This window comes from Lactuca sativa, chromosome 5, assembly GCF_002870075.4.
Source record: "Lactuca sativa cultivar Salinas chromosome 5, Lsat_Salinas_v11, whole genome shotgun sequence".
Lineage (NCBI taxonomy): Eukaryota > Viridiplantae > Streptophyta > Magnoliopsida > Asterales > Asteraceae > Lactuca > Lactuca sativa.
The window spans coordinates 359,383,773-359,410,755 of NC_056627.2; the positions used below are offsets into that span (position 1 = coordinate 359,383,773).

A 26,983-nucleotide genomic window follows, 5' to 3' on the forward strand; every position below is an offset into this window, starting at 1 on the left:
TGCAGTGCAGTTTCACACTGTGTTTCTTAGTATTAGGCGTGAAGCAGTGAATGGTGAAACTGGAGAACGCAGTTGCAGTGCAGTTTCACAATGTGTTTTTTAGGATTAGACGTGAAGCAGTGAATGGTGAAACTGGAGAAATTTTGTTGGTCAACGCTCATGAAACTTTCCGTGAAGAAACTAACAAACTTTTTTGGTTTGCTGAGTTTTGACAAGTTGTACGCGATCCGACAAATGGCGTCAACATTGTCAATGAACTAGTGTTGTGTTTTAATTTCTCGTGTCTTGTGTGTTTTAATTTCTAGGCTTCCTACAAAATTTCTTGATTTCATAATTTTAAATTCTATGTTGTATTTTTTTTTTTGTGTGTTGTAATTTCCTTTCTAGTTAAAGAAATTTTATTTTTTTATAAAAATAATTTGTTTAAAATGTTTATTCTTTATACTTAATTAAGTTTAAAAAAAAATAGCATGACAAAGTGATAATCTAAATAACAAGTTTTTTAAGCAGTATAGTAAATCCTATGTAAAGTCTATGTAGAGCACGTTCAAAAAGAAAATAGGAAGATTGTCTCCCATTCTTCATCGTTAACCCAATTTACAAACTAAAATGGGTAGGAACATCCCGACTTGCGTACGTGTATACATGTAATTATTGATAATAACATGCTAAATGAAAACAAAAGATACCTTAAAAAGAAACTTAACAATAAAAATATGATAAATATAAAATATTTTTTGGGTTATAATGAAAAACAATAAAACTCAAAACGAAACTAAGTTGCAAAGTGCAATACACGACACCAAATTTTGATCGTAGTTGTTAGAACTCAACAGTTTGTTTTTTTTTTTTTTTGTTTTTGTTTTTTTTTTGTTGGCTTCCATGGGTAATTCTACAAATAAACCTGTTCTTGGAGCTCATGTTGGTTAGTTTTGAAGAAAAAATTAAACAGGAATCAATGTTGCTCAAGATTAGCAAAAAAAAAAAAATAACTTGTAACCGGATAACAATTGCAGAAACTGCTTAATTGCAATTTAATTAAGGGACCCTCTAATTAATGAAAACATATGTTTGATTAGCGTAATCCTGAACATTAATCTTTACTAAAAAAAATACGAAACGGAATAAAAGTCAAGAAAGCAAAAAAACAAGTAAGCAAGACTATATATATGAACCTTCAATTCTAAAATATAAAACCTACTAATAAACTAATATTAACCAAGAGAAGATTAAGGCCTGATTTACACTTCACCAGCATTGGGTTGTTGTTCTTCGTTCTCCCCTGACATTTCCTCGAGTGACTTCCCTTTCGATTCTGGCACCAAAAGCGTGCATAAAGTTCCCAAAAAATTGATCACACCCAACACTATCAGCGCATTCTTCACACCAATTCCCGCCGGATATCCTGCATCAGCCTTTGCCGGATCTTGATTCTGAGCCAGGTACAAGAACCCGAAAGCACCCACGATTGCACCGAGTTTGCCTGATGCAGCTGAGATTCCATGACAAGTTGACCGCAGCCTCGCCGGAAAGATCTCCGCAGGGACGACGAATGTGGTGGCATTTGGCCCGAAGTTGGCGAAGAAGAAGGTTAACGAGTACATTACCACGAATCCGATGTTGTTTCCTGGTTTAATCCAGTGGTTGTAAGGGAATGCCAACGCAAACATGAAGATTGTCATCATTGTGAATCCGAGTAGCTGGATTTTGAAACGACCCATCTTGTCGATCAGAAAGACTGTGAACCAGTATCCTGGAACAGTACTGCACAACGCAATCAATGTTTGAGCTCTAGCAATTGTGTAAACTTCGTGAATGGCGTTCATCTTCTTTGCTGAAGGGATCCAACCGATGGCACTGAATATGTCCTTTTGGAATAAATTCTGGCTGTAATACGCAATATCAAGTAAGAACCAGGTGCTTGTTGTTCCGAGCAAAGCCTTCCCGTATCGCCGGAGGAATTCCTTGCTGAAAAGACCAAAACTGTTGTTGGATCCCTCGACCACCTTATCCACCTTATCTTGTTCTGACTGAATCTCCATCTGCAACACTTTCGACATATCCATGGCAGCTTGATTAGCGTTTTTGGCAACCAGGGCGGTGTAACGGGCGGTTTCCGGCATCTTCGTTCTCCAGTAATAAGTCAAAATTGCTGGAACGGCTCCGACCATCAGAATAATCCGCCATACGTAATCCGCTTCAGGAACGGTGGACCCTATCGGATCAACCTCATACGACGGAGCTTTGAATTTGGCATCAAAAATCGAAGACAGAATGATAGCAAACACCCCGCCGCCTAAAATCCCAAAACCTTGCATTGCAAACACGGCGGCGATAAAACCTCCGCGTGTTTTCTTATTTGAATACTCCGACATGATGGTGGCAGAGAGTGGGTAATCACCACCGATCCCGAATCCAAGCCAGAACCGGAAGAAGCAAAGAGTAGACATTACCATCTTCGGATTACTACCGAATGACAACCCCGAAGCAATCGAACAGACACACATGAGCATGAGTGTAATCCCATAGACCTTCTTCCTTCCTAGTTTATCACCGAGCCATCCAAAAAAGAGTTGTCCGGCAAGGGTTCCGACTAGGGCAACACCGTTCACGGCAGCAGACACATTCGGAGGTAAACTTCCGGGCTTCGGAGAGCCTGGGGTGTGGTAGTAAATCCGGCCCAGCATCTTCGTCACCAAGGAGATGCAGAAAAGGTCGTAAGCATCCGTGAAAAACCCCATTCCGGCGATTATGATTGCAGTGAAATGGTACCATTGAGTTTTTGCTCCGTCAAGTGCATTAAGAACTTGTAAATTGCCATTTGATGCCATTGTTGAAGAAGGTTTCGATATTTAGTCTTTCTTTCGCTGCAAAAAATGATACCCATAAATATTTGAGTGAGATCATACTTAATGCATTGATCTTTTCAATATAAGAGAAAAGAGTTAAAAGATTCATGCAAAACTAATGAATTTGTACTACGTAGGTTTTAATGCGTGTCGATACAACTTTTTTTATAACACAATTTTTTTTAACAGCACTGATAACCCTAATTTACCATGCATATGACTTAAATCTGATCAACATAAATGAAATACAATGAACTCAACAAGATCTAACTAATGTACCCTTTACTATCGAAACTCTGTAAAATTAACTTAAATTTTATGAACGAAAGTCTCATACCTGAATTTACAGCGAATCATTAAACCAATGAACAAAGTTTCACCATTAGGTAGCTGTTGATAATCGAACGAATGTAGCAAACTGATGATAACTTATATAGCGAAGGAGTTTGAATTAGGGTGGGATAATGATTTGTAATTGTGTACAAACAATTTAAATCGCGAAATTAGTGTTGGGTATACCTTGTTCTCGACGGTTGAGATTAAGATATAGTCAAATTCAAATATATTAAACGTGATATTATCCCAAGACCTTATGTATTTAAAAACACAATTTCATAGTAAATATATTATAATTCAGTTACATTTATCTATCATAAATTCCTTTAATTCCTTTTAAGTTTAAATACTTAAGTAATGTTTTTTTTTTCTCCGTAAATTTAGATATTGACGAACAGAAATTAATAGATATTAATGTGGATCGTTATTATACTAAAAAATCTTTAAAATGTTATAAAAACTGGCCAATAGATATTAATTCCAAAAACAAAATTAGGCGCGTGTTCAACATTTGGAAAAGAAATTAATATGTTTGACGTACAAGCTGAAAAGCTAGTTGACAGTTAAAAAACTAGTTGTTAAATAAAAAACTAGCCGATAAAAAATGACGTTTGGTAAACTAACTGAGAAACTAGCTGAAAGATATAAAATTACATAAAATGACATTTAAGAAAATGCGTTTCTATAATTAATTAAAATGTATATTTGGAAAATTCTAAAAAAGCTACTAAAAAGCTAGTCTAAGTAGTGTTTTAAAAAGCTAGCTTATAAACTACTTTTTGGTTTGCCAAACACGACAACATAAAAAAGTTCGAAAACTAAGCTAACTTATCAGCTAGTTGTGGTGCGACAAATTAACACTACAAAGCTAACTTATCAGCTAGCTTATAAACTACTTTTTGGTTTGCCAAACACGACAACATAAAAAAGTTCGAAAACTAAGCTAACTAATGCTTTTGAATTCAAATTCGAAAATGAATCAATTGTAGATCGTGATCAATATTAACACTACAAAGCTTCTTGTTGAAATCTAAGCAATGAATCAAGTGTATGATGTATGGGACTTGACCCTTAGGTAGCATTTTTTTTCTCTGGGGTGGGGGGGTGGTGGAAGGGGGTGTACAATAACAATACGAGATCTTGACAAAGTTAACTAAAACTATTTTGGAAAATTATTTATTTCCATCTTAGGGTGGCAAAACGCATCTTGTCGTGTAGTGTGCGTGTCATGTTAAAACTTAAGCATGTTGATATATTTTGACATAACCTAACTCGTTTAATTATCATGTTGTTTTATGGCAACGGATACACCTCAGGATTTTCAGATGGGATGGGAAGTACTTTGTCTTCCTTCTTCACCTGTTTGATTGGAATACCGAACCTGAGGAACACACAAAACATAATCCATTCACCGGGAGGTTCTCCTAGGAAAACTCTCTGATGGTAAAATCTAGATTAAGTTGATTTTGTGGTGTATTGAACTAGAATTAGATGTGTATTGTGTAAGTGTACTTGTACAATTTCTCTACCCGATCTATATATTTGTTTCCTTGGGAATTGTTACCTTCGTCTTATCGAGCAGGTTCCTGTCTCATCACATTCTATGTCATGTGAATCAAGGTACAAAAATGTGTACTTAAGTAACTTCACTAGTCATTTCAATTAGATGTTAAGTGCTATTAAGATCCAACCATATATTACAACTTGTATCTTGTCGGTATTGATAACGAGTACATCTATTTTGTTAATCATTCCCCCTGTTGTGTGGATTCGTTTCCTATTCTTCCGTGGGTTGGCCACATATAGTATACTGAACCGACTAACCTGGTTCGGCCATTCATGATGATTCTTTGTGGTTTGGCTGGCTTGGAGCCTATTAACACCCCTCCCCCCTCCCCCCCCCCTCCCCCCCCCCCCCCCCCCCCCCCGAGTTTGAATTACTCTTTAAGGCTCGTAAATAATGATTCAAACTTAATGGAATGCCTTTGAGTGGTTTAAGAGTGGATAAGAGTTATTTGTATTTAATTTTGATCTGACCATTTTCATCCCTATTAACCATCATCACTCTACACTCCAGTAATTGTCAATTCAAATTTCAAACATTTATTCTATTTAAAGAATGTTTCAGGTTTTAACTTCCACTTTGTCGATTCTCTCAATTATTTTTTTCCTTTTTTTGATTAAATTTGACATTCTAACCTATTCACTTTCATTTTTCAATAATTCTTAAAGTCATCATGGCCAAAGATAATCAGGGCTTCGATGCCATATTATCTTCCCTTTCCCCAAAAATTTGGAGGAAATTGTTAATAGTTACCACATTAATCTAGAGTTTAGGCCTCAACTCCCTAATGACAAACAAGCCATCGTGAATATGTCGTAAGGTTTTGTTGGCATTTACAACAGTTTTCCAAAGCCGGACTCCAACCACATGCTTTCGACTTTATGTGTTCAATACTTGAGTTCTACAATCTTTGTATTGCCTAGATTGCTTCTAACAGTTTTTTTGAAAATTCATGTGCTTCATCATGGCTTTGGGTGTCGCTCCCACCTTGTAACATCCCAAAAATTTTAACAAAATTTAAAACTTTTCAAACAACCCATTTACTAATAAAGTGTTACAAAACCATTTTTTCAAAACATTATTTAAAATCAAATTCCCTCAAGATCCAATTAGTTGTAAAACCAAGGATGTGTACGGTTATGCCTTCGCCTCGCCACAATCATCTAAAGCAGCTGAAACAATAAACTAAAACTGTAAGCACGAAGCTTAGTGATTTCCCCCAAAATACCAACACACGAACAATTAACATATTCAAATAACATCATGCATTGGGTCCACAACTAAAAGACTGGATTACCCCTGAGCCCACAATATGATTCTAGCTTGCCTATCGGGCCCACAGCTCATATCTGGCTTGCTCCTAAGCCCACAACATAAGTCTGGCTGGCTCGTGGGGCCCATAACTTATGTTTGGCCTGCTCTCTCCCCCAATCAATCATCAGACTAAAGTAATCTCAAGCCCTCAGTACAAGTATGTCATACCACCCAGTCCTCAGCTCGTATTTGGAATGCATTTGAGCCCTCGGTATGAGTTTGTTGTGCCTCACTCGGCCCTCATCTCATATATGGAATGCTCCAATACCCTTAAACCCTCATTATAAGTTTGGAATACCACCCGGTCCTCAAATCGTATCTAGAATGCATCTGAGCCCTCGGTATGAGTCTGGCATGCCCCACCCGGCCCTCAACTCATATCTAAAATGCTCAACGGTTTGTTGGCTACATCACGAAGTAGTACAACCTCAACCCAACACAATATGTCTACAAATAACAACATATATATATATATATATATATATATATATATATATATATATATATATATATATATATATATATATATATATATATATATATATATATATAATCATGCAAACAGAATCATAGGTAGTCCTACCAATCTACTAGACTAGCATATCAAAACTAGCATGTATATCTATTCCATACTCATCATATCAACGAATATCAGGTTATTAAACCAATGGGTCGTCCTTTGTTTCCTTCGACCCTAAGTACTGTAAGGAAAACTCACCTTGCAGACTGAGCAGAACTGAAGAGGACCGACTCCGAATCTCAGCTCCAACCAACACCTATTCATCAAATAAAGACTAATCCTTAGATACCACTCCAAAATACCTCAAATACCCCTTAGGTCAAACTTGGTTAAAGTCAAAAGTGAAAGTCAATAATCCATGTTAACTCCAACACGCCGTGTTGACTTAGGAACACGTCGTGCTCAGCCTGCATCTAAACAGTTGGGAAAACCTCAACCAACACGCTGTGTTGACCGCCAAACATGTTGTGTTCGCCCGAGTTCCAACAACCTAAAACATTTAGCTGCCTTTTCGACTCCCGTAGCTCTAAACCTTAGATCTAGACCAAAATGTGATTAGGAAGGATAAATTTTCCAACTTTATCCATTGGGGCCACCAAAAAGGTCCAAAAACCCAAATCACAAGCCTTATAAAGCAAGGGCTAAACCAAAATACACTTAATCCTGAAGATCTGAAGTCCATCCTTTCCATAAGAGAATCTAACACCTAAACCATCCCAAAGGTCGGTGCTTTTTAGACATACATGTCTAATGTATGTGTTGAACCCATATTAGGTCAAAATGAGGATTTACGACCTAATCTCTATCCTGGCATTAAAACTTGGTTATAGACTAGATCCAAAACACTAATTGGTCACCTTGACCTGGAGATTCATAAAGTTGCAAACTTTATGGGATCTAACTATTGCAACATTCAAGAACAAGGAGTAAAAGGGACAAAACTCAAGATCTAAAAACTTTGAATGATAAAAATCGGATCTTGGACACTTACAAAAGTCTAGAAGAGTGCCAAACTGAAGAACGGGGCTTTCTTGCTGGATCTTTGCTTCCTTCTTCCACCTTCTTCCTTCTTTAGCTCCAAAAACACCAAACTCGCTTAAAAAATGGGAGGGAAATATGATTAGGGTTTCTTCCAGGGCTTGAGGGGATGATGGGGGCCGAGGGTGAACAAACACTAGCCTCCACATTCCTTTAAATAGAGAGAAAAACCCGAAAGATTAGGGTTTCATTCCAGCCATCAACTTGTTGTGTTCCATTAGGCAACACACCATGTTGCCCTTAATGAAATCCGCACTTACTCATATCTGGACACGATGTGTTGTTGCCTCCAACACGCCGTGTCAAATCCTCAAAAGGGTGATTCATTCCTCAAATTGTAGCCTCAAAATTCCGGGTGTGACACAACTTGACTTTGTTCTGTCATTTCTATGTAAATATGGAGAATGGTGATTGGGTGTCATTTTCCATTCGTCATAGTATAAATGACATCTGTGACAGGGTACCGAGCTCGATCCAGAGATGAAAATAAGAGTTTTTCTTCATAGATGCATCTTCTTTTGTTAGAAAAAAGAGATTCGGGGAGACATAAGAATAAAGGTCTGATCCTGCTCATGAATTACAAATCGGGAAGTGATACATTGTTGATCACTTATTTGCTAAATTTATGAAGTCGCCTGACCCTAATGAAATGATGCTCAACATGGTTGGGCTAAGTCCACTTTGAAATAAATTGGAAGCATCCAACGTCTTCCGTAGGTGGTAGGACTGCAAGCCTTTTGGATCATCTCCATTGAAAGTGGCTTGATGGATCCTCAAAGATTTCTAAAGGTCCGATGACAAGATCTCTTGGCCCCAAAACTAGAGATATTACTCATGAGTCCTATTCAAGCATTGAATCTTCCATCCACATTAATAACCATGAATCTATGTTGGGTGCATCATCAAAAAATGCATGGAAAATGACAAAAATAGATAGGTCGACCAATAAGCCAACTTCATTTCTTGCTAAGACTGTGTCTAAATGGGGCTTTCTTCCAAGATGAAAGTTGGATCCCTACCTGAAGCAGTAGAAATTATAGATTCAGAAGTAGATAAGATCACGTATGTACAGTAAGTCATGGGGCATAGTGATGGCTCGATCGACATATCATTACCAAAACACCGTAGATTAGTTCGCTATACTGATGTTAAAGAACGTCAATCGGGGGTTATTACTTTTGATGTTGTTATCAAGGTTAGTATGATTAGATTCAAAGTTGTTCCTTCTTATTCTAGAGATTTTCATAATTGTCCCATTATATCTGACCTTTTAATTGAGAGTCTCATTGATGTTATTGTGAAACCTTCCCTTCAAGTGACTATGCTTCTGGCCACCACTGAGGTGATAATTGTGCAAACTGAAGCTATTGTGTCATATGTACCAAAAATTTCTTTTTTATTTGGTAAAGTGCTTATTCTTAGCGGCACTACGAAGGCTGTATTTTGGCAGAAGCTATTTGGATAAGATCCGAGGTTTAGCTAGTTTAGTTCAAGTAATTTGGAGGCGATGTAACGTCCCGAAAATTTCAACAAATTTAAACTTTTCAAAACGATCCTTTTACTAATAAAATGTTTACAAAAATAGTGTTCTCAAACATTATTTGAAAATTAGAGTTTCCCAAGATCCAATCTGTTGTAAAACTAAGGATGTGTACGGTCACGCCTTCGCCTTGCCCAAATCATCAGGAGCACCTGAAACAATAAACTAAACTCGTAAGCGTAAATCTTAGTGAGTTTCCCCCAAAATACCACCACACAACAGATAACATATGCCAACAAACAAACAACATGCATATAGAGTCTACAATAAGACTGATCCGCCCTCACTGGGTCTGCAGTCTATTTGGCTCACTCTCAGAAGCTTCAGCATGTCTGGTCCGCCCTCCCGGGCCTTCATCCTACCTGGACCATTATCCATGCCTTAACCCAACCAAACACAATATGTCGACATATAACCAATCATGATCAAGTAGGCACATAATACAGGAAAATAACAATCATACAGCTCACTATTGCCTATTAATCCTCTCACAACATACATTCTGGCTACCAGCTAACCCCCATAGAATGTGTAATCGTAAGTAACCGGAGGTGAGATAGCCACCCGAACAGATAGTCCTACTCTAGAGCCACAACCAAACAAGGAACAGGAAAGAGAGCCTAAACTAAGAGTTCTTAGGTTATCCTACATAACCACCGACAGTCCCTAAGCGCACCCCATAGATGATAACCAGCAAGCACAAATAAGATACAGTTCTACAGGTTATTTCCACAAAGCAACATACTCAATACTAGGAGACAGATCCAACTGATCACTACAGCATATCAGCATACTCAATACTAGAACACAGATCTAGCAGATCACTATAGCATAACAACATACTCAATACCAGAACACAAATCTAATAGATCACTATAGCATAATAAATATCATAATCCAAGGAATGCGTAACTGTATATACTCAGAGGTGAGATAGTCACCTGGAAAGGTGATCTTACTCTAAAACCACAACCAAACAAGGAACATGTAAGAGAGCTTAGATCAAGAGTCCTCAGTCTAACCTACATGACTATATACAGTTCCTAGGGCATCCCTCTACTAGTAGATAATCAATAATAGTGGGTCGGCATTTTTACATTCGACCCACGAGTATAGTGAGGCGGAACTCACCTTGATGTGCGCGTAGAACCCATTGTATCAATGAAGGAATCTATCAGCTTCAACTCACTTCCAATCACCTATAAGAAGATACTTGAGTCAATACCAGATCACAGGTCATAGTCACTTGCAACAGTGACCATCTCACATGAAATGACGATTAGGGCTTCACATGAAATGATGATTAGGGTTTTACATGAAATGATGATTAAGGATAAGTAGGAACACTTAACCCTTTAAGGACTTAATCAATTAAGGGTATGATTGGTTAAGATTTGACTTAGTCATTTTCGGGTGAAAGAATAATCCATCCAACAGCCCAAATACGCGCCCGATTATTGCCCAAAATAGAGCTCCTCGACTCTAGGGTTTTTACATAAAATGATAAGTAGGGTTAGTGTTCCTCACTTAAAAATTTAATGAATTAATCCGTTAAGTCCATTATCGCATCAAGTTAATTATGGAGAATTATTAAATATTATTTTAGGTTTAATTATTAATAGTTTTAACGTGGGTCCCGACCAACTCCAAAATTAGGGTTTTCTTGATATTATGGTTTTCTAAACCCTAATTAGGGTTTCCAACCCCTAAAGTTAATTGATTTTCTAATTAAATAAATAAATATGTAATTAATAAACTGGTCACCACCTACTGCCACCTCGGGCAATGGTGATCGGTGGAGGTCCATGGTGGGAGGAGGCGGCAGCCACCCGCACACGGCAGCGGTTTAAGTAATATTCTAACAATCCAATGTACATACAACTTCTAACAATACACACACACACTAGCACGAAAAGAACATGGAGTAAGCCCATAACAACCACCAAAAATGGTGGCCGACGGCGGTAGGAAGTGGCAGCCACCACCTCACGATGGTGGTGGTGATTTTTCTTCAGTTACTGGTCAAGCAACACCCAAAGACTACATTAAACTAAAATACACACTCTTAAACCCCATTTCACACAAATACAGCCACCAAACATGGTGGCTGGTGGCGGCAGAAAGAGCAACACGGGAGGCAGCCACCATGGTGGTTCTTCATGTTTTTCGGCCAACAAAACACACCCACGCACACCTCGCTACTGAAACACGAACCCACTCGTTGATCTAAACTGAACCACGCACCCATCTCAGCCACTCCATGGAGGCAGGCAGTGCCTAGCAGCGGGCTCAAGCGAAAACGAAGGGAGAAGAACGACGTCTGCGGAGAAGGGGCGATGAAGAGATTAGTACACGCGACCTCTAGCCGAGAACAGCAGCAGCAGCAACGAGCACTCCGACCCTAACTGATGCTACGTCGTATTGCGGTCTCATCTGCCTCGGCAGCGGGTGCAGCGACGATGCTTGGTTGGTGATTTCTGGCTTCAACAAGGGAGGGGCGGTGGTCTGGTGACGACGTTGCAACAGAAAAACAAAGAAGAAAAGAAGGTTGTGACCCCAACCGGCGAACATCAACAATGGCAACCGCAGCTTCACTTCTTCCGACCAACTCCACAGTCAAAACGTTGACTCTTCGGTCTACACTTGCATTGGCAGTAGTGGTGGTGGTATCGACCTCGACGGAGGAGGTAGTGGCGGCTGAATGTGTGTAGTAGGGTTAGGGTTTTCGGGTGAATGGATGGCAAGGAGGGTGATGGGTTTAAGTCCTCGTCTCCAACTCCAAACTTAAACTTATTTTGGCACTTTCAGTCTCTCCAGCCACAAACATTTTCAGAATAAGCCCATTAATTACCAAACAGCCCCTAGCCTCAAGAATTCTATTCAATACACGTTCATATGTTACCATTTAACCCTCAACATCCAGAAAATATAACTTTTAACTCCTATGGCTAACACTGATAAATTATTACGGATTTAAGGCTAAAATAAAATACATCTCGGGGTTTTATGGATTATTATTTTATTTATTTATTTATTTATTTATTATTACTATTATTATTATTATTATTATTATTATTTATTTATTTTTAAGGGAACGTTACATGTGAAGTCTGTTATTCTATCGTTGGGTGAATCTCATTTTAAGGTGGAAGGTGTTCTTTCTATCGGTACTATTGAAGCCATCGACATTGATCTTTTATTAACCGAGGCGGAACCGTAAAAATCCAATGCTACTACCGACCCTACCATTGTCAATGAAATTGCCTTAGTCAATCCTTCTTTTGAAAAAAAAATTGTATGAAGCTTTCTTTTATAAACATAACTCGTCATTTATCCTTCATAATACTTATATGACATCTCCTATTAATTGTATCAGGGGTGTTGTCTGTTGGGAACGAGGCCCCTCACTCCTCTAGGGTTACCTTGGCTACTTCATTGCCTTCCTTTCTTCATCCATTCTCTACTACTGTGTTCCTTAATAAACTTGGTATGGGCAATATGAAAAATAAGGAAAGGGTGGATTGGGCTCTCTCCCATATAATAAAGTCATTGGATTAATGAGGTAGCCCATCGAAGCCGATCCCAAAGAATTGGAATTCAAGAGGGTAGTGAAGGCTTTGGAAGGATCTCATACTAGTTACAAAGTTTTAGAAGAGGGTAATTCAAAGCTATCGCATGAAAATGTTGATTTAGTTGCTAGGAACAAGCGTTTACTAGCTGAGATGAGTGAGATTGCTCATCGACAATAAGAGTTATCTAATTTGAACAAAGATATAGAGATGAAAAACAAGGATGTTTTCTAGTGTCGATTGTTCTTGGCAAAAAATTTGGAGTAATCTGTTGAGCAACTTACAGAGTTGAAAGCTTTATTTGCAGAGTGTTAAAGTTAATTCAGATTTTAGTTTAATGCACGTTGTTTTCTTTTGATGTTTGAATAAATCAAAGTCTCAGTGAGTATATTCCTGGTCTTTGGCATGTAGTCAAGTTAGTTCCTTATTTTTAGCCAAGTTTTAGTATAACTAGAAAGGCAAGTGTATGATGAAAGTATCCCCACTTTGTTTTACAATTCAGTGAATAAAAACAGTTGCACTTTGCCCCAGACTGCTATTATCTTCCCTGTCTAGCCTTCTCTATCTTTTTTCACTGTTCAATTCTTCATTAAAGTTGTTTTTCCTTGTTTTACCCTTCCTGTGTTTGTCCCCTGCTCATCTCACTATCCTGTCCCCTGTTACTTGTTTTGAAGACCTTATTGCCCCTGAAAAAGACCAACATTTGGTATCAGAACAAAGCCTGGTTGTTGCATGCCAAAATATCAATCTCGTGAAGAGATGTCAGGAAGCAATGGAAATGGGGAGAAGGAAGGTCCAATCACTTTTGACTACCCGATGTTGTCAATAAGCAACTACTCTGCATGGGCTATAAAGATGAGAGTCTTCATGCAAGCCTAAGGAGTCTGGGAAGCAGTGGAACCCAGAACAGCCAACACAGTTGTGGAGGTTAAGAAAGATAAGCTAGCATTGGCTGCTATTTACCAAGGGATACCCGAGGACCTGTTATTGTCCTTGTCTGAGAAAAATATAGCTAAGGAAGCATGGGATGATTTGAAGGTGATGTTCCTTGGAGCGGATCATGTCAAGACAACAAGGATTCAAACATTGAAGGCTGAGTTTGAATCCTTAAACATGAAGGAATCGGAAGGAGTCGATGAGTTTTCTGCCAAGATAAGCAACATAGTGAGCTCATTGCGTGCATTAGGGGACACCGTGAATGAGTCCTATGTAGTGAAGAAGATGCTTAGGGAGGTACCCACTAAATTTCTCCAAATTGCTTCAACACTTGAACAATTTGGGGACCTAGAAACAATGACAACTGAAGAGGTTATTGGGAGGCTAAAGGCTCATGAGGAAAGGTTAAAAGGGCATGGTGAAAGTGAAGAAAGAAAGCTTCTCTTAACCCACCAAGAGTGGACTGAGAGAAACAAGAAGAAAGGAGAAGGTAGTTCAAAGACAGCACCAAAAGGCAACCGTGGTGGGTCATCACGGGGAAGAGGAAGGGGTCGTGGCAGAGGTGGTCCTAGTGGGGGTCGAGGTGGTCGTGGCAGGGGTGGTTCAAACCAATAGAAATAAAGAAGCCAAAGTCAAGATAAAAGTGAAATACAATGCTATAATTGTCAAGAGTTCAGGCACTACGCAGCTGAGTGCAAGAACCCAAGGAAATAAAGAAATCATTAAAGTAATTTGATCCAGGAAGATGATGAACCAGCCCGGTTATTGTCATCCTTTGAGACTAAAGAAGAGACACAAGACATTTTTTTTGAATGAAGAGAAGGTCAACCCGAAGCTGAGATCGAAGGGTTATGTTGTGAGTTACTCAAACATGTGGTATCTGGACACAGGGGCCAGCAACCACATGACTGGAGAGAGAAGCAAATTCCAAGAACTAGACACCACGGTCTAGGGGTCTGTAAAGTTTGGCAACAACTCAAAAGTCATAATGGAAGGAAGGGGTATGATTAGCTTCCAATGCAAAAATGGTGAGAAAAGGAGATTAAGAGAGGCATACTTTATACCTGAGTTGTGTAGCAATATAATAAGCCTTGGCCAACTCTCAAAAGGTAGAGGAGATTCCCCTGCAGAGAGTCGGATGAGGGGAGACCCTCACGTCCGATTCGGAGGGTGGGGATATCCCGACCCTACTATCATTATGCCTTTGCAATGTTACTTGGTTCAACTCTATTTGTGACCTTTTCTCGTATGTGGGACTCTCTATCTTCTTGGGTAGATAATCGATCGTCTTTCATTTGGATAGTGAGTTGTTTTTATAATAAGTCAAGTCAAGAATCATAATCGAATTGGAGGAGCTTGCCAGGATGGCTTGGCAAGCAAGCAAGCGGTTATGTAGGCGCCATTCATCTCGATCAAAGGTGGGATCCTTGATCGCTTGAAGCTTCCTATTCGCCTTTCGGGGGGGGGGGGGGTCCTGAGATTAGAATCAAGGAGAACTTCTTGAGAATATATGACTCCAGGATGAGACTACTCATGAAAGTTTAGAGATCACCAAACAGGCTTTACAAAATCGAGCACAAAGAGGTCAATCCAAGATGCTTTGTTGCTGAAATAAGTGATCCTACCTGGTTATGGCACATAAGGTTAGATCACGTGAATTTCAGTGCCTTGAAGTCGACGTCAAATAAAGGAATCATAGAGGGAGTACCTAAGATGGTTATAACATCCCAGCCATGTGAAGACTGTTGGGTGGAAAACAATCTAGAAACCCCTACCCATCGTGTACAAGTTTCAGGGCCATGAAGAAGCTCGAGTTGATTCACGGAGACCTGTGTGGTCCAGTTTCACCCCCCACACCAGCAGATAACAAGTATTTTATGCTCTTGGTCGATGACTATAGCAAGGTAATGTGGGTACACCTGCTAAAAACAAAGGATGAAGCTCTTCAATCGTTCAAGAATTTTAGAGTTAAAGTAGAGAATGAAACCGGCGAGAAGATCAAAATTTTAAGAACAGATAGGGGCGGTGAATTTCTGTCAAATCAATTCACCACCTATTCTGATGAAACGGGACATGACCGACAATTCACCTTACCATACTCCCCACAGCAGAACGGGGTGGTGGAGAGGCGTAATCGCACGCTATGGGGAGAAGCTGTGAGCCACGCCATTTATGTACTAAACAGAATAAGCATGAAAGCCCTGAATGATTCCACACCCTACGAGACGTGGACCGGTCGCAAGCCTCATGTAGGTCACTTGAGAGTGTTCGGATGTCTTGCACACATGATGATTCCCAAGAATCAACTGAAAAAGTTAGATAAAAGAAGCAGGCGTGTCGTACATTTGGGGATCGAAAAAGGAACAAAAGATTACAGGCTGTTGGATCCGAATACTGGGTTGATACATGTAAGTAGAAATGTTGTGTTTGAATAGGGCCAGACATGGGCATGGGACAGAACGACAAAGATACAAGGAACGCCAGGAATGAGCTTTACCATTGAAGGGTTCGATTTTGACGTTGAAAACTACATCGGATACCAAAGTGACGTTAAAGAGATTGGGTCCATTCCAGTCACGCCTGATGGGCTAAATAATGCCCATACTCCTACCAATATGGATTGGACCGATAGTGAATCACAGCCCAGCTACCAATTGGACCCTTAAACAGGCCCACACGGTGATACCTTATTTCCGACGAGCCCACCATCTACACCAAATGCGCCGATCTCATCAAACTCATCCAGTACAACCTCAAGTTCTACTGGTGGCGGTGCTCCAAAACGTTACCGCTTGCTCACCAATTTATATGAAAACACTGAGGAAATCCAATTGCCACCAGAAGTGCTCATGTTAGTATGCAGTAACGATGAACCCACAAGCTATTGTCAAGCGAGTCAAAAGAGAGAATGGGTAGAGGTGATGAACGCTGAGATAACCTCAATTGAGAAGAATAATACTTGGAGACTAGCCGAACTCCCAAATGGAAGGAAGGTAATTGGGTTAAAGTGGGTCTTTAAGGTGAAGCGGGATCCAATTGGAAATATTTTGAAGCACAAAGCAATAATTGTGGAAAAGTGTTACGTTCAGAAACAGGGTATCGATTATGAAGAGGTTTTTGCTCTGGTGGCGAGAATCGAAACAGTTCGAGTCATTCTATCTCTTGCAGGCTTGAATGGGTGGCGTGTGCATCCCCTGCACATGAAGTCGACGTTCTTGAATGGGCATCTAAATGAAGAGGTATATGTTTCACAACCCCTAGGTTTCGAGAAGAAGGATGAACCTGGAAAAGTGTATAAACTCACTAAAGCCCTGTATGGCTTAAAACAAGCTCCTAGAGCTTGGTATTCATGTCTAGACAAATATCTGAAGAATTTAGGTTTCAAAAGATGTTCCCATGAGTACTCTGTGTATACAAGAACAAAGAGTGGAAGCAGTCTGATTATTGGAGTGTGTGTAGATGATCTACTTGTGACAGGTATCAATCCAGAAAACATAAATGAGTTCAAGAAGGAGATGAAGGCCAAATTTGAAATGAGTGATCTTGGTCTACTGTCATACTACCTGGGAATTGAAGTAAACCAACAAGACAAAGGAATCACATTAAAGCAGGAAGGTTATGCCAAGAACATTCTGGTCAAAACTCGCATGTTAGATTGCAATCCCACCAAAAGTCCAATGGAGCATAAACTCTCTTTGACCAAGGATAGAGATGAGGAGCTGGTAAATCCAACTAAGTACAGAAGCATTGTTGGCTGCCTAAGGTATCTCACTCACACTAGACCTGATATAACCTTTGTTGTTGATGTAGTTAGTCGATTTATGGAGAAGCCCACCATAAAACACCTCCAAGCTGTAAAAGGAATCATGAGATATGTAAAAGGAACCTTAAGCCATGGTTTAGTCTATTCTAAAGGAGGATAAAAGGTCAATATTTCAGGCTATACTGATAGTGACTTGGCCAAGGATGTAAATGACAGAAGAAGCATAGGGGGAATGGCGCTTTATGAAAATGGATACTTGGTCACTAGGGCATCTCAAAAGAAAAGGGTAGTTACATTTTCATATAGTGAAGCTGAGTTTATTGTTGCCACTATGGCAGCTTGTCATGGCATATGGCTAAGGAGACTTCTTGCAGAAATCACAAGTCAAAAAGTACCACCTTTGACAATGTTTGTGGACAACAACTCAACACTTGACCTGATGAAAAACCCTATATTTCATGGCCGGAGCAAACATATAGACATCAGGTATCAATTTTTCAAGGAGTGTGCTGAAAATGGAGAGATCATTGTAACTCATGTGTGTGGGAAAATCCAGAAAGCAGACATTCTCACAAAGTCCCTAGCAAGAGTGAAGCATGAAGATATGAAGGACTTGATTGGAGTGAAGAAAATTCAGAATTAAGGGGGAAAATGTTAAAGTTAATTCGGATTTTAGTTTAATGCACGTTGTTTTCTTTTGATGTTTGAATAAATCAAAGTCTCAGTGAGTGTATTCCTAGTCTTTGACATGTAGTCAAGTTAGTTCCTTATTTTTAGCCAAGTTTTAGTATAAGTAGAAAGGCAAGTGTACGATGAAAGTATCCCCACTTTGTTTTACAATTCAGTGAATAAAAACAGTTGCACTTTGCCCCAGACTGTTATTTTGTTCCCTATCTAACCTTCTCTATCTTTGTTCACTATGCAATTCTTCATTAAAGTTGTTTTTCCCTGTTTTACCCTTCATGTGTTTGTCCCCTGCTCATCTCACTATCTTGTCCTTGTTACTTGTTTTGAAGAAGACCTTATTGCCCCTGCAAAAGACCAACACAGAGAAGGTTTCAAGTCTTGACATTTCCTATTCATAGAAAGACTTTTAGATTAAACGTCATGAGGATGAAGTTGGTTTTTAACAAATTTCTCTTGGTGATAAGAACACATGTATTCAAAAACTTGAAGGTGAATGTGCAACGACCAAAAAAGTTTTATTCTATCAACAAATGTTTTAACAAAACTCTACTGATATATGTTGGCTTCTCAAGAAAGGGATACCATCTTTTTTCCGATCTTTATTAAACTTGGAATACTTTTTTACTTTAAACATGCCGCTACATACCACCTCCATTCAATTAGTTCTCCATCTGGATTGTATGGAAATGAAAGAGAAATACCACAAAGAGCTTTCTAGGAAGGGATCCTTGTATTTTTACCCAAGTGTTGAGAAGTTTGTGTAGTAGCTCTTTTTAGAGATGGTTAACCACGACTATGTGTTATTGAAGATGTTGGAGGCCGGGGAGGTAGACGTAGTCTTTGAAGAAATGTCCAACAAAAGTTCACCTGGTGTGCCTTAAGGTAGAACAAGGTGTGTCTTCCAAGTGATATGATTTTTTGGGATGCATTTGTGTTATGTAATTTTACTTTTGTTTGGATGTGTGGGTCTTCATAGATCATATGTAGTTCTATCTTTGTTATGCTTTTGTAAGTGACTATATATATCGTCCTTTTTGTGTAATCATTTTGCAAACACCAGACTTATGTATTAAGCATGTTATTGAAAATTTGTTATGTTTCTTTTCAATATGGACTTTATCGAATCCTTATATTAGCTTTTTATTATCGTTATTTCCTGATAATTTTTGTTCCACCTTGTGTTTTAAGTCAATTAGGTAAGTAGCTAAGTTACGATTATCTTATTTTTCAAAGGGATATTAGGATATTGTATTCTCTCAGTAAATCATTTTACTTATGTCCATTATATTATCATTTTTCGAGTGTTTCGACTTGTATATTCTAAGTGATAATACAATATAAGTCGATATAATGTTGTATTTGTTTGTGTTCAACCCTAATGGTCAAACTATGTAATTATAATATGCATACCTGTGTGTTATATCGGGCTAAGTTATTTGAGTTGTTATGACCAATGTTTTATTTTTCAATTTAAGTGAATCAAGATGTGGTTGGACCATGACGCTCAAAATAAATGTATCGGGTCACATGGTGTTAGCCAGAATGCCTGAATTTAGTATATCAATCTATTGTATATAATCCTAACTGGTCGATCTTAGCATGTCAACTCATGATGTTCGAACCATGGTGATTGAATTTTAACATGCTAATCTATGGTGTGTGAACCATAATGGACGAACTTGGCATGGCAACCTATAGTGGCCGAACTTAGCATGCCGACCTATGGTAGTCGCACATAGCCTGTCAAACTATGTTTTCCGAACCATGGTGGTTGAACTTAGAATATCAACCTATGTTAACATGTCGGCCTATGGTGTCTGAACCATGGTGGCTGAAAATAGCATGTCAACCAGTAGCATGTGAACCATGTTGGCCGTACTATGTGGATTATGCCCTAAACAACATGTGATAAAAAAAATATCACACAATATGACAATTTTGCATTCTTTGCATAATTGAGCACTTAATTAAGAGCATTTGTTCTCAAAAAGTGACGTTGAACAAAAGTTTCCAAAATTGATGGCTTTTATCTCCATCCGGAGAATATTTTGCTTCTGGTCAACAAAAGGTTGTGTTGGAATGTCTCCTTAGAAATGGAATTTATGCAGATTATTCATATTCCATGTCTATGGAAACTTGACTCTTTCCATTTTCGCCAATATATACGATCTATTCCATTTTTCTTCAATTATTTAATAAGGCCCTTCCACATTTGGACTCAAATTCCTCAGGTGCTCCTTCCTACTTGCTTCATTCTTTTAAAGAACAAGGTCACCTACCTTGAATGTTATAATAGTTCTCTATCATGGACTTGTACGTTGCTTGTTGTATCATCGTATCATTACACCATTCCTTTAGAAGATCCAAACTTACCCTCAGATTAGTCGTATTTATTTTGGTGCATGGTTTAGTAGTTTGAGTGGTTCGGACACTCATTTCGATTGGGATGACTACTCTAGTTTTATTAACTAGACTGAAAGGAGTTTCTTTTTCGATGTTCTTGTTGGATTAATGTCTAAGTCCATAACTATAATTGGTAAGACTTGACCCGACCCGACATGGTCCATTTGGGTTGCATGGCATCATGCATTTGGATAGACTAAAATGAGAGAAATAACACTTAAGGTTGTTAATATATTATAAGTTCTAATATATTAATAAGGTTATTTAATTATTATTGATCAAGAATTAATATGGAATTAATTAAGTGATCAAAAGGAGACTAATTAAATATATGGGTTGATTGTGTAAATCATTCATTCTTATATATGTGGGCTTGTGATCCAAGATTCCTTATGTTGGACTAAGTCCATGGGGTGACCCATGGAGGCTCCATGGAGGTTACAATCCATGGAGCATAAGGAATGGGTAAAGTCATGAGTTACATGGGGTAACCCTAATAGCCACCATATAAAAGAATCCCATGGCTCAAGAAATCGTGCACTATGTGTGAGTGTGAGGGCTACATGATTTCAAGGAGTGTTCAAGTTTCTCTCAAGTTATTCCAAGTGTATTTGGTGTTTTGTGAACCATTTGAGGTGTCACACTTGGGGCACTAGGCACTCAAGCTTCATGAAGACTTTCTACATCAAAGAGGTATGTATTCTATCTTGTTATATTCATTGTTTTGTATGCTAGATTAGGATAATACCTTGGAAGTTCATATTTGCATGTATAATAGAGAAAACATAGATCCAAGGTATTTAGGGTTGCATGTACACTTAGGAGTGTTAGAATGCTCAAAACCCAATAGTTCTCACTATTGTTGTATACACACATAATCATATTTGCAACTTGTCTGTCCATTTTCCTTTAGCTCGATTCAATCTTGTTTTGATTCCTTTCACAATTGTTCTGTGTGTAACCTAAACTTGGACATTAGCTTGAGGATATGCAACTGGCGTGAAGTTTTGATGTATGCCTGTCTCTTGACATAATTTCTTGAAAGGGTTGTCAGCGAGCTATTTACCATTATCACTTATGATCACCTGTGGAAAACCATAGCGATGAACTATTTGTCGCCACATACTTTTTAGAATGTTCTTCTTGGAAATAATCGTCACGCCATTAGCTTCTACCCATTTTGTGATTTAGTAGGCTAGGTGCCTCTAGGAAAGGGCCGACAATGTCATTTCCCTATTGGAAGAATGACCAAGGATAAAAAGTTCAAAACCACTGTGGGTAGAGCTTGGACATTAGAACTCACTTGGAAATTATGAAATTTTTTGATTAAAAAGTTCATATTTGAGGTCACTATTGGTAAAAAGCATCCGGTTTGTAATATCTTATGGGTGATCGCCCTTAAACCAACATGCAGTCCACAAATTCCTGAGTGTATCTCCTAAACCATCTCTTCGGCCTCCTTTTTAGTGAAGAATTTTAACCATGGCGTGGAATATCCTTTGCGATATAATATTCCTATAATAATGTTTTACTCTACCGTGTTGACCCTGACTTTTCACGCTTCTTTCTCCCATTTGGGTAAACCATTGCTCTGGAGATATTGGATAAAAAGAGCCATCCATTATTCTTCTTCCAATTTTACATCCATCATCTCCTCTTTCTATCCTTCGATGCATTACCTAGGTAATACCTGTAACACCTATTTTCTAGAATAGATCAGTTGGTGACCTAAATGGGTCGATGTTTTGGTTTTTAGGGAAACCCATATTGCCTCGGCGTGGTAGGATGGCGACCACGACGTGTCATGAGACTTATATGCTCGCGTATCCGGATGGACGCCATGATTTGGAAAGAAGGATGCCACGACGTGGCGAGTGTTGCAGCCCAAGCCTACAAATTCTTCCATATTTAAAGGCCTTATCTATAGGGTTAGGTCATTTCCGATCAGCTCCACCCTCTTATCTTGAAACCCTAGCCTCTTATCTTGTCTTTTGAGCTCTTTTTTGGCATTTTGGTCATTTGATGGTTGAAGGGAGGGCTTTGTTGAGCAAAGGATCAACTAGCATCTTGTCTCCATCTCTTAGTGAATCTTCTGGACTTGTGTGAGTCTCCAAGTTCTCACCTTTATGATTCGTTTTTGTAGATCTAGACTTTTGATCTCATTTTCCTTTATGATATGTTGTCATAAATGGTTGGTTTTGATAAATTTTTAAACTTTATCACTTCTTGAGGTCCATTGGTAATCATATGTTCCATATCTAGACTTTCATGCTATTTGGTGCAATGCATGGAGTTTTAGCTCCATTTCTTACCCTATTTTGACCTAGTTTGGGAGAGACATACCTTGGACATGCATATCCATAAAGTAAGGATTTTTATGGTTTATTGAGGGCAAGGTTTCTGGAAAGTTGGAGAAAAGGAGTTAATGGATTAAGTCATTAATGAGAAAATTGGCTTCTGCAAGTAGCCAGGAGATGGCCAAAGGATGACCATGACGTGGTGGAGTCCAACCTCATAGTTTTCTTATCCGAAAATTCCCACACCGTGGTCTAGGAGGGTCCACAATGTGGCGATGTCCTGCTTATCGTCTATTTTGTCATGTCATGTACACGACGTGGCCAAGCGGTCTCCACGTCGTGGTGGCTATTGATTTGGTTGACCTTTGACTTTTGTTGACCGTTGGTCATTGACTTTTTTACCTGGTTAACTTTTAGTCAAATTGTTGGTTTCAGAAGGTAGACCAAGGATTTACCTTTTTTGATTCATTAGGAGGATTATAGCACCCATTGTTCGTCTATGTGAGCTTGTTAGCTGCCAATTGCGTTTGTGAGGTGAGTCTTCTCACTATACTATATAAAATGCTAGTTGTCTTTGTGATGCTTGTAAGGAAGCCAAGGATCTGGCCCTTGGCATATGTACAGAAGACCAGGATCTGGCCTCTGACATATGTATGGAAGGCCAGGATCTAGACAATGACAATTGTATGGAAGACCAAGATGTCTCGCCTGGAACATATACAAGTAAATACCATCATTTGGCCCATGATAGCAAGAGATTGCCAGACTATGATTTGGTTTATAACATTCATATGGGGTTGAAAAGACCCGTTGTATGTATGGTATGTGGAATTTTGAGGGAACTCACTAAGCTTCATGCCAAAGATTTATGTTTATTATTTTAGGTATTTCTAATTCCAAAGGGAGATCTCACTGCATCCCCTGGCGTTTTATTCCACACTTAATATTATATGATTTAACCCTGATGTTCGAGAATACTTTATACTCTAGTTATCTTTTGAACGAGTGAATAAATGCTCTTGGTTGTTTGAAAAATAAAATTTTTACATGGTATTTTTGAGACATTAAAATACCTTTAATAGGACTTCTTTGGAAAGAAGGTTAAATACCACTGACGCTAGTTTACTAATGGCATCAACTTCCTTATTTTTGGAGCGTAGAGTTTAGCTGATCTAAAATTCCTGGAATCGATTTGTTAATCCTTTAAATTTCGCGAAATACATATTGACGTATGCCTTTTTTCCATATATTCCATTGATATGGTTTTCCACCAACATTGAATCTCCATTGCATGTAGCTTCGATACATTCATACTGAGCGTTAAACACAAACCTGCGAACAATGCCTCTTATTGTTCTTTGTTATTGGAGCATTTAAAATTAAAATGAAGGGAATATATGGACTTATTCCTTGAGGGGCATGTCCGTATTATTACTGTTCCTGAACCATCACTACTAGATGCTTCATAGGTATACAACAACCAACAATTCCTTACCTTTTCCCAATCCGACGCATGGATCGATTCCTCAGTTTAGGAAGGATGTTGGGCTGGTATGGATCCACTTTCTGGTTCCTTTACCGTATATGTATTCATCTTCTCTTCTTTCGGAGTTTCTTACAAGAAATTTGTTAGAGATGTTCCTTTAATGTCGACTCTTGGATTCAAGTTGATTTCGCATTCCCCAAATTAAAAATGCCCATTTAGTCATTCGTCGTGACCATTCGGGTTACATCAAAATCTGTTGTATGGCTTGGTCTATTATCATAGAGATTAGATGTGTTTAGAAGCACCTAAGTAATTGTCTAGTCGTGTAAATTAAGGATAGAGTTAGACTTTCAATTATTCAATAATTAAGTTCGCTCCCTGCAAGACCATACTAACGAAATACACATGTATTTTCTTTTTTCTCTTTCAACGATAAGGATTACGCTTATCGCTTGTCGATAAGTGGATAGCTTGACGATTAAAGGTTCCTTGGAGATAGGACTAGCCAATGTGGGTAGGTTCCGAGCGTGTTGTTTTAGTTTTGAAAAGCTTTTTCTACTTCTTTTATCCTTGTTATACTGTTCTTCATGGTATGGATTTTTAGCGCATGGAAAAATGAAATTGATTGCTTTGCTAACTTAACCAAAAACCTTCCCAAAGCAACCAATTTCCCATTTAACATTTGTATATCTGTAACTGTTTATTGGAGTTTTCATATCCAATAAGGTTTGCAGTTTGTTTGGATTGGTCTTTATTCCCGAATTGATCATAATGTGAGCCAAAAATCTTCCTTTTTGTGTGCCAAACATGTGTTAATTTGGATTAAGATTCATGTTTATTTTTAGTAAATGAATCGAGGTTTCTTCCATATCCTCTAAGAAGTTATATATTATTTTCTTTTAATAACCATATCACCCACATATATTTCTATATTTCTTTCTATCTAATGCTCGAAATCCTTGCCATCTAAAGTTTGTATGTTGCCCTAACGCTTCTCAACTCGAATAGAATTTTTATGTAACAAAATGTTAGTCTTTCCGTGTGGAAAGCCATCTTGTCCTTGTCCATCTTAGCCATTTGTACTTGATGATACCCTTTGTAGGTATCTAAGAAAGATTTATATTTGTACCTTCCTAATGAATCTATCTTTTTCTATGTTTCTAGAAATAAGTATTAGTCCTTCATGTATGATTTGTTTAAGTTTGTGAAGTAGACACACATTCTCATCTTACATTCCCCTTTCTTCACTAAAACCAGATTAACAATCCATTTCGGGATTAGATCACCCTGATTACCCTTGTTGCCACCAGATCTGCTACTTCTTTATTAATTACTTCATTTATTTTTCTTAACCATTATTCTTCTCTTTTATTTGGTAAGAACATGGTTAAGATTGATGTTTTATCGGTGTTCGGTTATTTTTCTAGGGATCCCTGTTATGTCTTCCGGCTTCCAAGACAATACTTCTATATATTTTTAAGCAATATGTCTAATCCATATTTTAAGTAGAGCTTGCCTCCTTCACTATTACAATACGTACTACTTTATGACTGTATTCTTAGGGGCTTACTGGAATGCCTCTCACTTTAATGGTGCTTCGTTCGGCTAGAAAAATTACCAATCCATGGACAGTGGAATGAACAGCTTGTAACTGATCAAGGACTATCCTCCCTAAAAGCATATTTTAAGGTTATGGGGTTTCGATTATGAGAAATTCATCTAGAATAGTCTTTCTTCTTCTACTTGTGTAATATTCAAGTGTGAAAGGGAGCAATATTTTTCCTTCGGGCTAAATCGACTATGCAATGAAACCCACTACCGATGATGTAGGTGGTCTCACAAAATTCCTAATTTCTTATAGTAACCGCGAAAAACAATGCTCGTAGATGATGTTAATTGAACTTCTGTTATCGACATATATCCTACGGATTAAAAATTTTCCCACTGCACCCTTTATAACAATAGGTATGGTACCTTGATGGGTAGATGATATTGGGCCACTTTGGGTAATTTCCAAATTGACCCATCCCCTTTTTTATTCACTTTGTATTGTCTCCCTCTTGGATCATTATTACCTTAACATTGTACACTGATTCTTCTTTCTTAGGAACTCATACTTTTCCCTACTTAGGTAACTTTTTCCTTTCTTTTTCCTTCCTCAGACTTTCGCAATCCACCAAAACTTGCCCTACATTTTTATGGATGTAACAATATTGGTTCGGTTCCCTAGGGTAACGCTTGTTTCTCTTACTCTTACTTCCCTTGACTGTGTTTTTTTAGCGTACACTTCATATATCCCTTATCATTAGGGGTGAAATTGTCGTTGTGTCTCCTTATTCATCTGTGAGGAAACCTTTGGTATCTACCAAACCGAGGAGCATTTCCTAAATGTCAATTGTTGGACCAACGGTTTGCCCCAACTTTCCTTTTAGTCAAGATCGTAGTCTTTCCTTCCATTCGTGCTTTTTCGGTGCTTTTTGCTTTCTTCCTCAAGAACCTATTGATTTTCCATATCATCTCCATCGAATTTAAGAATTTTCTCCCTACCAAATTCATGAATAACTCTCCTTCTAACAAACCATAAGTAAAGGCTGTTATGATCATGGGTTTATCTCGGGTAGGCATATTTTTGCTTATTTAGTTGAATCGTTAGAAATACGCTCTTCTTGATTCCTGCTTTG

The 26,983-nt window shown here is 38.4% G+C and overlaps 1 protein-coding gene across 1 annotated transcript; it reads right to left on the minus strand.

Moving 5' to 3' along the window:
• Positions 1 to 895: 895 nt before the first annotated feature.
• On the minus strand, positions 896 to 2,856 carry LOC111902494 (inorganic phosphate transporter 1-4). Its single transcript, XM_023898320.2, has one exon. The coding sequence runs from the start codon at positions 2,829 to 2,831 to the stop codon at positions 1,242 to 1,244; it is 1,590 nt and encodes a 529-aa protein (XP_023754088.1). The 5' UTR covers positions 2,832 to 2,856; the 3' UTR covers positions 896 to 1,241.
• Between the last annotated feature and the right edge of the window lie 24,127 nt (positions 2,857 to 26,983).